Source organism: Engystomops pustulosus, unplaced genomic scaffold (genome assembly GCF_040894005.1).
Source record: "Engystomops pustulosus unplaced genomic scaffold, aEngPut4.maternal MAT_SCAFFOLD_106, whole genome shotgun sequence".
Classification (NCBI taxonomy): domain Eukaryota; kingdom Metazoa; phylum Chordata; class Amphibia; order Anura; family Leptodactylidae; genus Engystomops; species Engystomops pustulosus.
This window is the reverse complement of record NW_027284988.1, coordinates 72722-84805: the sequence shown is the minus strand read 5'-3', so window position 1 is coordinate 84805 and position 12084 is coordinate 72722. Positions and strand designations below refer to the sequence as shown.

Genomic DNA, 12084 nt, shown 5'->3' with positions numbered 1-12084 from the left:
ACAGGTAATGAGGGTAGGACAAAGGCGTCTCTTAATGAAGTCACTGGATTTTGGGAGCCAGAAATCTTGCTATTTTGTAGATGACCAACTTCTTATTTTCCACTATAATTTGCAAATAACTTCTTTAAAAATCAGACATTGGGGGTCATTTACTAAGGGCCCGATTCGCGTTTTCCCGCATTTCCGATTTCCACCGATTTCCCCTGAATTGCCCCGGGATTTTCGGCGCACGCGATTGAATTGTGGCGCATCGGCGCCGGCATGCACACAACGGAAATCGGGGGGCGTGGCCGAACATTAATTCGAACGAATTCGGAAAAACCGGCGCATTTAAAAAAAAAAAAGTGTTGCGAGACTTGCACTTACCTTCACTAGGAATAGGCCGGTGAACTTGAGTGCATTCCGATGAACTTCAGCGCAGCAGCGCCACCTGGTGGACGTCGGAGGAACTGCCTTAGTGAATCCCGGCCGGACCCGAATCCACCACAGAGAACGCGCCGCTGGATCGCGAATGGACGGGTAAATAAATCTGCCCCAATGTGATGTTCTGGTTTGTTTTTTCATTTTGTCTCACATTGTTAAGATTTTACCTATGATGCGTCTCTCGTCGGTATAAGTGTGAAAACTTGCTCAGTTGGCGGCTGACTGTAGGTCCCTAGGGTCACACTGGTTGAGTTTTCTTTTGCCCTTTTTAACCGAAATTGTCAGGTCCAGTGTCCATGTGAGCAGACCCCTCACTGATGGAGATTGTACCCAGCAAAGCCTTCTTGCCAATACACCTGAGCTCTTTTGTAAATTATCTTCTTTTCTTTACACATAGGATTTTTGAGACCTGGATCAACAAATATGATGGATCCCCTGAAGTCTACCCAGAGAACAATGTGCTGGGTCAAAGCCCCAACAATTGCGCCACTCCGTATTTCCCATGTTATAAGAACAAAGATCTTGTTCGCAAGGCTTCAGAGTTTGGATACGAATATTCCAATTTCAAGCAGAAACGGCCGTTGGCCAGGAAGTGTCACTGAGATGTTGGAACCAATCTTATTGATTGACAAACAGATGGAAAGCCCCACTAGAGGTCATTTAGGGTAATTTATCATTGGAATTTTGTCTATGTTTGGAGATACGCTCCAAATGCATTATTTGCATAGATTCGTTTTTACAATACGCCTGTATTCGTGATTTGCAATTTGCCACAAATTTCAGAGCAAGTTTTGGCGCTTATTTACGGCAGTCCCCACCCCGGTCTATGTTGCAACTTTTGATGTGACTGTTGCAAGCAACTAACACAGCAAAAGATTTTTCCAGCTGATATGTCAAAGGCCAAAGTCACTTTAATAAATCTGACTACAGCGGAACTCCAACAACAGGGGTCAGTCTAACGATAAATGACCCCTATTGACTCCAACACTCAGGACATGCACCGCCACTACAGTCAATTCTCCCCTCCACTGCTGGAATGTCAGAACATCATTGTCCTCTCCACTGAGGGTAGACCCAGCCACTAAAGGACATTTACTCCTTTGCTCAAAGAATGCCCCACCACAAGAAGACATCTTCTCCACATAGGAAATGTCTCCTTCACTCTCTCAAAGCAAAGGGTCAGTGAGGAAACAACCCACAGTCAGAAATCATTGATCCCCCCACTTAGGGCATTGATTTCTCCCGTCAGCGAATGCCCAACCACGAGAGGTTATTGTCCCCTCCACTGCTAGTGGAAAACCCCCAATATCCATCATTGTCTCCTCCAATAGAGGTCATTATCCCCGAGTCCTTTGTATTATGTGTATTCTTTCTGTAATGTCCAATAAAAAGTGGAACTTAAAATGTATGTGATGACTTTCCATGTGTTAATAAAGGTGTAGACTGATTTTTTTGTCCTCACAGTATAAAGTTCATGATAACATGGGGAATATTACTAAGTGGAAGAAAATCACTCAACATCCTCACACTTAACCCCTCAATGGCGAGCTACATGTAATTATAATGACCCTAATATCAAATGAAACTGTCAGTAGTGATGACAAATGGCCCCCACAGACCCAGAGACCGAACACACATGATTATTTGGGATCTGTGTCCGTTTTCGAGGAAAAAATGCAAAGTTGCTTATTTAACTACAGTAGCAGCCAATCAAGCAGCTTCCAGCTCCTTAGCAACCACAGACATGTCCTCTGTAGTCATGCCTGTGATTGGCTGGGCTGGACATGTGACTTTGCAGTATTCTGCACCCAGGGTCTCACATCTGGGTGTCATTAGGATGCTACTCGTCAAAGGGTCAGTCGGCTGCAATTGCCTTGGCTGCTGGTTTTTAGGTGCGTAGAAGCTGGAAATCTGAAACAATTGCCCTTGTAAGGGCATTCTGAAGGATTGCATCAATGCGGGGATATTCTTACTGATTATAGACAATTCTACAGCAATACTTTCAATTAGTACGGCATCATCCAGCAAAATCTTGAAGATCCTTTCTCTGTCTAGTATTTAACCACGGAAAAATCCTTAATCTTCATCATCATCACTCATCCCTTGTTTGCACAATGGCTCCTATCAGAGAATATTGGCCCAGATTTATTAAAGTCCATGCGCCAGTTTTCTGTTGGACTTTCACATTCTTTTTAGTGCAAACTGCTTCTATATGTATTTAACAAGTGTCCGCAACACATATATGTCGCAGCTACACTATTCCCAATGCAACAAAAATTCTGCGCCACATTTATCATGCAGAGTCCGACAGAAGTGTGTCGCAAGCCTCATTTTAAAGGTGCATCAAATAAAAATTGGTGCACTCTGTCAGAGCAGTACAGGGGGCGCCAGATTCATGAACCTGCACACTGATACCAAATACAGAAGTTCAGTTGCCAAAGAAAATTGAGCTTTAATGCTGGATAATAAAATTCTTAATGAATAGTGTTAGAGTTAGAGCTTTTCAGTAAATCAATGGCGCAGTTTTCATATTTCCTCGTTATTAGTAAAATAGATTTGGCCCTTAAATAGCAGTCATTTTCCATTATCAATTCTACATTGGATACAATCAATCAAGGAAATCAGGTGAAGACTTAACACACCAACATCTGTGTCGTCTGTAATGTCCAGGAGGGGATCATAGTCCTTGGTATCCGCCACAGAGCCATCAATGTCAGATGGGAGCTCCACCACTAGTCCATTCTCCATTACTATAAAAGACACAAACACCGAGTCTTTCCTGTCACTGCCATATCAAATCCAGACTAATGGAACTTCAAATTCAAACATTTTCCAAATCTTTTTTTTTTTTTTTAAATCTTTTATTGAAAACATTATATACAAAGAACACAAGGTAGACTCCATCTCTCAATTGTTACCAGACATAAAATTTCTATCTTCCGATGAATACAATAACACTTGTCGACATCAGTTTATCAGACGGTCTACCAGATCAAACAATCATTGTGTCATCTTAACAATACATATCTACTACATTTATATAAATACATACATGTTCCAACTTTAATTATAAGCTACCTCTTGTTCCCTAAAACCATAACTTTCATTCCTAAAAAGCTCCCCTCCCCCACCCTTCCCCTCATCTCTCCCCTACCCATAAGAGAAAAAAAAATCTAAAAATTAATGTCTCTCTCCCCCAATGTCCGGACCCTAGCAGCCGCCCTCTCACGCACCAAGCATCCTAATCTCCTCTCTACAAAACGTATTATTTATCCAAGGCCGCCAATCAGCACATATTTTTTCCCAGAGCTAAGATGATGTTATCCACAACTCTCTGCCACATTCCAATTGTCGGAGTGTCTTTAGCCATCCATTTTCTAACGAGACAGAATCTTGCTGCAAATAACAGTTTTTTCACCACATATAGTTTGACTGTTTTGCAGCTTCCCTCATCCAAAATATTCAGCACACAAACCTGTAGTGTATCCTGGATGGTAACCCTAAAGATCTTCCCTTATCTCTGCTAATACTCCTCCCCAAAATCTCCTGATCCTGGGGCAGAACCACAACAGGTGAATATCATCTGCCTTCTCAAAACCGCATCTTTTCCAGCCGTAAATCCTGGACCCGAATCTTGATAGTATTTTTAGTGTATAATATATACGGTTCAGGATAAATAATTGGGCCAGACGATGGGCAGGGAAAGTGAAGACCCTCCCCACATCCAGGAGCACCTTTTCCCAAACTCTTTCCTCCAATATCCCCAACCCATTTATTTATTATTCTCTTTAAATTGTTAGTTTTCTCTTTCACAGGCCACCATCTTAATAGCTTATTAATTTTACATTTGGTGCCCAACAAACCCCATACACCTTCTAAGAGTGGCTGTAACTCCTCCAGAATCCCCACTGACCTGTCCAATGCTCTCCACCAATACTTAATTTGCAAGTAAGTGCAGGAGTCAATTCCGTACTCCTGCTGTAATTGCTGAAAGGATTTGAAAGCCCCATTGTCCAGAAATTGTGTGATATATTTTAAATTACGTTCCAGCCAAGGTTTCGCATTTGTATCTGGGACCTTCCAATTCCTATTGCCCCACAAGGGGGATATTGGTAAGAGTCCTGGGCTATTAGATTGGACCTTAAGAACTTTCCAAGTTTCCAGCATCAGGTGTAAAGTAGGGAGGGAGATGTCTATTTTAGGTGCTCTCCAAGTTTCTATAACATTATATCCATAGTTCTTTATTTGGGGGCTTCAGACAGTCGCAAAAGGGGTCCTGTCCCAGACCGATATATACTTTGTCTGAGAAATAACAAAATACTTTCTCAGATCTAGTAATCCAAATCCCCCCTTCTCATAAGGCTGTTGCAGGATCTCCATCTTAAGTCAGGGCTGTTTACCCCGCCATACCAATTCAGCCAGCAGGCTTTCGATAATTTTAAATACCTTATGGGGGATCATAATTGGAGATGCTGCAAGGGCGTATAGCAGCTTGGGGAGTATTAGCATCTTAATAACAGCAACCCCGCCCATCATATTTAATGGCAATTTTTTCCATATTTTTACCTTCTTTCTTATTTCCGCTATATTTGGTAAAATATTTTTCTCAACAAAATCCAAAATATTATCTGAGATATTGATACCTAGGTATTTTACTACTCATTCCTTTGATATAATAATGAGTTCTTAAGGGACAGGAGCATCTATTTCGTCAAGGGGCAACCATGCAGACCAGTTAATACACAAACCGGAGAGTTTTGCTTAAAAATCTGAAACACTCTAGTAATGGACCCATGTTGACCTAAGTAAAGCAGGACATCGTCGGCATATAGCGAGATCTTCTCATGAGAGTCTCCCTGTCTAAAACCCACTATATCCCGATCCCGTCTGATCCTACATGCCAGGGGTTCCATAGCAATAGCAAACAGAAGTGGTGATAATGGGCACCCCTGGCGAGTTCCTCTATTCAGTTTAAATGATCTAGAAACAGATCCATTAATCAACACTCTGGCCGATGGGTCGGAATATAGGAGTCTCACCCAGCAGATTAATCTCTTCCCGAGCCCCATCCGGGCCATCGTTTGCCATAGAAATTTCCACTCCAGGGTGTGGAAGGCCCTTGAAGCATCCAGAAAAAGCAGAGAGCGCTGCCCGGGACCGAATGGCATAAACTGCATATTTAGAAAGAGTCTACGAAGATTATCAAGGGTCGAACCGCCTGACATAAAGCCATTTTGATCTGGGTGCACTACCTCTCTTATCACCTTCTTTAATCTCTCTGCCAACACCGTGAGATGGGGCGGTAAGCGTCTACCTTGCGGATATCTTTATCTGGTTTGGATATTAATATGATTAATGCCTCTCTCATTGAGGGTGGTAGCAACCCTTTATCAAATGAATAATTCCATGTCCCAGTATCTCTTTCCCATACACGCCATAAAATTCGAAAGAAATGCCATCCAGTCCCAGGGTGCTACCCCCCGCCACCCTGGTCAATGCCTGTCAGACCTCCTCCACCCCTATATCCTTATCTAGCGAGTTTTTACCTGTCTCAGTTAGTTTTGGGATGGAGCCTGCTTCTTGAAATTCCGTTATATCCTCCTGTGAGCGAGAATTGCGAGAGGTATACAGGTCCTCAAAGTATCTGGTAAAGATTTCCATAATCTCCTCAGGTTTAACCATGTAACCTCCCCCTACAGTGGATATGTGCTTTCTCCCTATTATCCCTAACTAAATTGGCCAACATTTTCCCATAGGCATTTGCCTGCAGACCTCTTTTACTGGCCTGGGCCGAGATTTTCCTATCTACCTGATTTTTTAGCAACTCAGTATAGCACAACCGGGATTTCTCCCAAGCCAGTCTATTACCTTCTGTAGGCTGCCTAAGAAATACCTCATCCATTTTCTTAACCCTTAATTCCTGTAATCCCCTATTCAGTTGTCCTAAAAGCTTTTGCCGTGTCCCAAACTATATCTTTTCCAGCCGAATCTTTATTTCTTAAGAAGAAAGATTCTAAACTATTTGGAAACCTATCCTGTCTACCTAAGACCCCTAGCCACGTGGGTGATATCCTTATCTCATTAGACTTATTATGTGCGCCCACCTTTATAGAGATTATCAATGGTGCATGATCCGAAACCCCCCTAGACCCAAATGGGATCTTTTCAATTAAAGTTAAGGCCTTACTGTTAGTTAAGGCCATATCTAACCGAGAAAACATCTGGTGTATTGCCGAATAGTAAGAATATTCCCTTTTTCCTGGGTTAAAAGTCTGCCACGTATCAAACCAATTAAAACCACTAATCAATTTGAAAAGTGAAGAATTTTTATGTGCTGAAACCCTCCCCTGCTTAATTTGTTGAATATCAACGTGACTGTCCATGACCATATTAAGGTCACCAACCAAAAGTATAAGTGGGTTCTCAATGGTTGAACAAAAAATGTAAAACTGTATAATCACCTCTGGGGAATAGGGTGGCGGTAGGTAAGTATCCGCAATCGCCCACCTTTGCCCCTCAAACATTCCTGAGAGAAATACAAATCTACCTTCAGGATCTACTTGGACTTTTTCTTCAATAAAACAGCAGTTACGATGTATTAAAATTGAAAAGGAGGAAAAGGAGGATCCATATGATTGAAATGACTTCCCTATCCAGGGTCTTTTCACCACCTCGCTTTTTTCCCTCACTAAGTGGGTTTCCTGAGTGGGTACCCAACCTCCTTTTACCCTTCATTAAGCCTACCGGCACGAGCCAGGCGACTGCATTGGGCTGAAGTCGGTGAGAGAGAGAGAGAGAGAGAGGAAAAACCAAAAACAATAAAAAAAAAAAAAACTAAAATCCCCACCCTCGGGGGGCGTGGCCTGACTGAGATGCAGAGCGGACGTGCATAGATTGAGCTCCGTTCCCGGCTGAGAAAAGAGGGGATTAAAAACGATATTTATGGGGAAACTTGGCACCAGAAGGGCCTCCAATCGTGTAAGAGAGCGGCCACATCTCACACAGACGCCCAACCGCTTCTCACCTCTGCTGACCCAGATTCCACACTCCGACGAGGAGAGCTGCGACTCACCTTCCCGCGCGCAGCCATCTTGCGCTCCACATGGAGCTAAACAGAAGACTCCGGCAGCCGCCCGCTCTGTAAGAGGGAAGGAGAATCTCCAAGCTGCCACCGCTCAACAAACACGCCTGCAGCGGCGAGGACACAGGTACAGACACAGGAGTGCTCTCAGAACATAGAGCAGAAAAGGGCACTAGGTGGCTCTAACAAGAAGCAACATGCCGAGTGCTGCGACTGGAGCTCAGCGCTCACTCCAACAACGCACCTGCTATCAGGCCTCTCTTCCGAGATTGAAGGCCCTCCAACCAGCGAGCATAACACCCGCTTGCAAACCTCCTTAAGCAGAGGCTCTACATCTTATACTCCTACTAGACAGTTAGAGCCCGCTCACTGTACTGAAACTACACACAATACAATGGCACCACCACTAAAGGTAACGTTAAAAGCACCCCCTGGGCCCTCATCCCAGATCCTATATGAAACCCCTAGAAAAGACCCTAAAGGGGGGAACACTCCAATACAAAGCCCCCCATCAAAGCGTCCTCTACTTAATGAGCAAGAAGAGGTAGTTGGACCCTCACACCCTTCACATCAAGGGGAACCTGCTAAACCGCCTGACAATTCTATACAGCCTGAGTTACCATCCCCTGAAGCAGCAATCCGTGCCCTCCAGGGACACCCAGAATTACAAACTTTACTGACCCTACTCACTGCAGCCATCTCAGAGATCCAAGAGAAAGCCGATCTGCAGACTAAACAAACAAGACAATTCATATCCCACTTAGATGACCTAGAGAATAGGAATCGACGAAACAACATAAGGGTCAGGGGTCTGCCTGAAGCCACACACGATTCTGACCTTATACCCACGCTTACAGGCATATTTAATACGCTGCTAGAAAAACCAGTGGACTCTCATATAGAAATTGATCGTGCTCACAGAGCTCTCCGGGCTCGGAGCTCAGACCCTGCAAGACCACGGGATGTCATATGTAGAATCCACTTGCTTTAAAGGATCAAATTATGCAAAAAGCAAGGCACAAAGGAGACCTGGATTTCGACGGTGCAAGAATAGCCCTGTTCCCTGACCTTTCTAGGCGCACCCTTAGACAGAGAGCTATACTACGCCCACTCTTACAAGTTCTACAAGATAAGAACATCAATTACCGATGGGGATTCCCCTTCACCCTGCAAGCGCGATCTAGCAATGGCCAAGTATCACTCACTCATCCAGAAGAGCTCCCCTCATTTTTAAAGGCCCTAGATCTCCCTTCAATGTCTCTACCGGACTGGGACTCTCCTTCAATAGACAGACCAACGCTCATCAAGGATGCACCTTCATCAGGTTCTGATTGGACAGGGCTCGACTCACCTCGCCCGCAAAGCCAAAAAAATAGGGGCTGACCCGCACCTGAATAGGTCCAAAAGATCAGTCGACACCACTTACAAGATGGAATTCTTCTTTCCCTAAGAATAAATCCCATAAATCATTGGTTGCTGACTGCTCCTACCATGCTCATCGACATCCTCAAATCCTCTCCAGATAGGCCTCAGAAGCCGCGCTAAGTTTCCCCCCTACCACAGCTATTAAATACGATTACCCCTAATGTTTAGATTAGTATTTTTACTAGGTCAAAAGGCCATAACGGAACCACATATGTATATCTCCAATTAACCAATTGTTTATCATAAATATTGCTATTGTCATATCCACCTACCCCCATAGGTGTGACTGTAGTAAGACACTACGGTTGTAATTTGTGCTTAAGCACTACTCACACAAGTGCACTCCCTGGGTTTGCTGTTCACCCGGGCAAGTTTTTGTTGTGTTTCTTTTCTTTGTGCCCCCTATCTTCCCTTATAACCTTCCCTTCCACCTTACTCCCTCCCTCCTCCCACTACCTCACCTAAACAAAAATCAGAACTATTCTATAGCTCTAAGAGATATCTGTGCTTAGGAGAAATCACATACTCCTCAACCAAAATGTCCGCATCATCCCCACTCCCACTCAAAATCGCATCTTTTAACGCCAAGGGTCTAAACATTCCAGAAAAACGCTCGCAAACCCTTTACTCTTTTCATAAGCAGAGAGTCCATATTCTATGTGTCCAAGAGACTCATTTCAAAACAGACCATATGCCAACAATCAACTGTAAACAATACCCCATACAGCTCCATTGCACCAACCCCGAGAGTAAAACCAGGGGAGTTTCTGTATTTGTGCACAAGTCGGCTCAATGTACAATTCTAGATACAAAACTGGACACTGAAGCAAGGTACCTTTTCTTAATATGTGACATCCAGGGCTCTAAATATACTATTGCCAACATATATACCCCAAACATTGACCAGACAACCTTCCTATAAAAAACACTAGAGGACCTGACAGAATTTATGGAAGGCTCCCTTATTCTCTGCGGCGACTTTAACCTGGCCATTAACCCCCTCATTGATACCTCAGCAGGTAAATCCTCTGTGTCATATGGTAGGCTTAATTGCTTACGTAAACTCCTCCACTCAATGCAACTATGCGACATCTGGAGGCTACACCATCCAGAGGAAAGGGACTACACATTTTATTCCCAAGTACATAATTCTTACAGTAGGATCGACTACATATACCTTCAGCACAACCTACTATCATCTACATTGAGCTCCAACATCGGCTCGATTATCACATCTGATCATGCACCCGTGTCCTGTACCCTTTCCCTACTACCAGGCAAACGCTCCCCATTTAACTGGAGATTGAACGAATCCCTCCTCCAAGATCAGCTTTGCCTCACGGAATTAAAAAAGGGGTTAACCCTAACCCCAACCAATTCTTCCTAGACCACCAACATGATACCACATCTCCAGCTTTTAAATGGGAAATTCTAAAACGCAACTTAAGAGGCACCCTCATAAAGCATGGATCGCGTCTAAAAAAAGCCGCCAGTGCTAAACTAAAATCCCTTACTAACACTCTCCATAACCTCGAGGCCAAGCACAAACAAAATTTACTAACTGCAACCTTACGAGAACTCACTGCAGTAAGACACCAAATCAACACTCTCTTGGAAGCCAAACAGAAACGATTTAAACACCTATGGGGTACGAATGGGGAAACAAACCAAGCAGATTGTTAGCTAAAGTCATACGAGACAAAAGAGCCTCAACGTACATACCCTCAATTAAGACAAGTAACGGCTCCCCAGTTTACACCACTGAGAAAATAGCTGAGGCCTTCTCCTCTTACTACCATTCTTTATATAACCTACCCCCACCCTCATAATCTTTCCCCCCTCCGCAACCACCACAATCCCTGAAACAATACATAAAAAACACAGCTCTTCCCACCTTGTCAAAGGAGGACACAGAATCTCTTGAACTCCCCTTTACTCTAGAAGAACTCCAATCAGTGATTAAAAACTTACCGACAGGCAAAAGTCCAGGCCCTGATGGGTATACGGGGGTTTTCTATAAAACTATGCTACAGGAGATCTCCCCCAACCTCCTAGCTACATTTAATGCAATCTCCAAACATAACTCTCTCCCATCCTCCTTCCTTCATGCCCACATAACAGTTATCCCTAAAGAGGGGAAAGATCCTCAACTCTGCCCTAGTTACAGACCAATCTCACTCATCAACACGGATACAAAAATTTACGCAAAAATGATAGCTTGTAGACTTTCTAGACTCCTGGGAGAGTTGGTTCAATCGGATCAGGTAGGGTTCATACCCACTAGAGAGGCCAGGGATAACACCCTAAAATCCTTCTCCCTGATACACCAAGCAATCTCACTCTCATACTCTCACTTGACGCTGAGAAAGCGTTTGATAGAGTGGACTGGGAATTCTTGGAGGAAACTCTATCTCAAATAGGACTAGGTCCAGTAATGAGATCGAAAATTAAATCTCTGTACAGTACCCCACATGCCCAGATTAAAATAAACGGTTCCCTCTCCCCTTCGTTTCCCATTAAAAATGGAACCAGACAGGGTTGTCCTCTCTCTCCCTTACTATACGCCCTGGTAATAGAACACCTCCTAATCGCCATCCGAACACATCCAGATATCTTAGGGATTAAACTAAATGACCAGGAATACAAATGCTCCGCATTTGCGGACGATGTCCTTTTATACTTAACCAAACCGAGTTCTTCACTACCCCCACTTATGCAAGTCCTCAATACTTTTGGTCATTTTAGCAATCATAAGATCAATATTACAAAAAGTCAGGCAATGGGAATAGGCCTTTCTGACACTGAAACGCAGGACTTAAGCACAAGATTTCCCTTTACCTAGCAACACAAGGCCATCACCTATTTAGGTATTCAAATTCCATCAGACCTTAAACACACATATGCTTTAAATTTTGACACCTTTCTACAAAACACAAAAAGGGAATTAGTGAATTGGGCGTCCATACAAATCTCCTGGGTAGGAAGAGTCAACTGCATTAAAATGACGCTATTACCAAGGCTCTCATATCTCTTCCAGACTATTCCATTAGCACTACCCAAACTATTCTTCCAGAAACTGTCCAATCTCATCAATAAATTCATCTGGTCTGACTCTCCACCCAGATTGGCAAGATCAACACTGACTCGGAGAAAAA

The 12084-nt window shown here is 43.6% G+C and overlaps 1 protein-coding gene across 1 annotated transcript in view; it reads left to right on the top strand.

Moving 5' to 3' along the window:
* The window catches only part of LOC140107049 (tyrosinase-like), a 130161-nt gene extending 128330 nt beyond the window's left edge, over positions 1–1831 (top strand). The window contains exon 5 of the mRNA XM_072131620.1: positions 821–1831. Coding sequence (XP_071987721.1) covers positions 821–1025 — 205 coding nt within the window. The 3' untranslated portion in view covers positions 1026–1831. The remainder of the gene's footprint in view (positions 1–820) is intronic.
* Positions 1832–12084: the final 10253 nt, after the last annotated feature.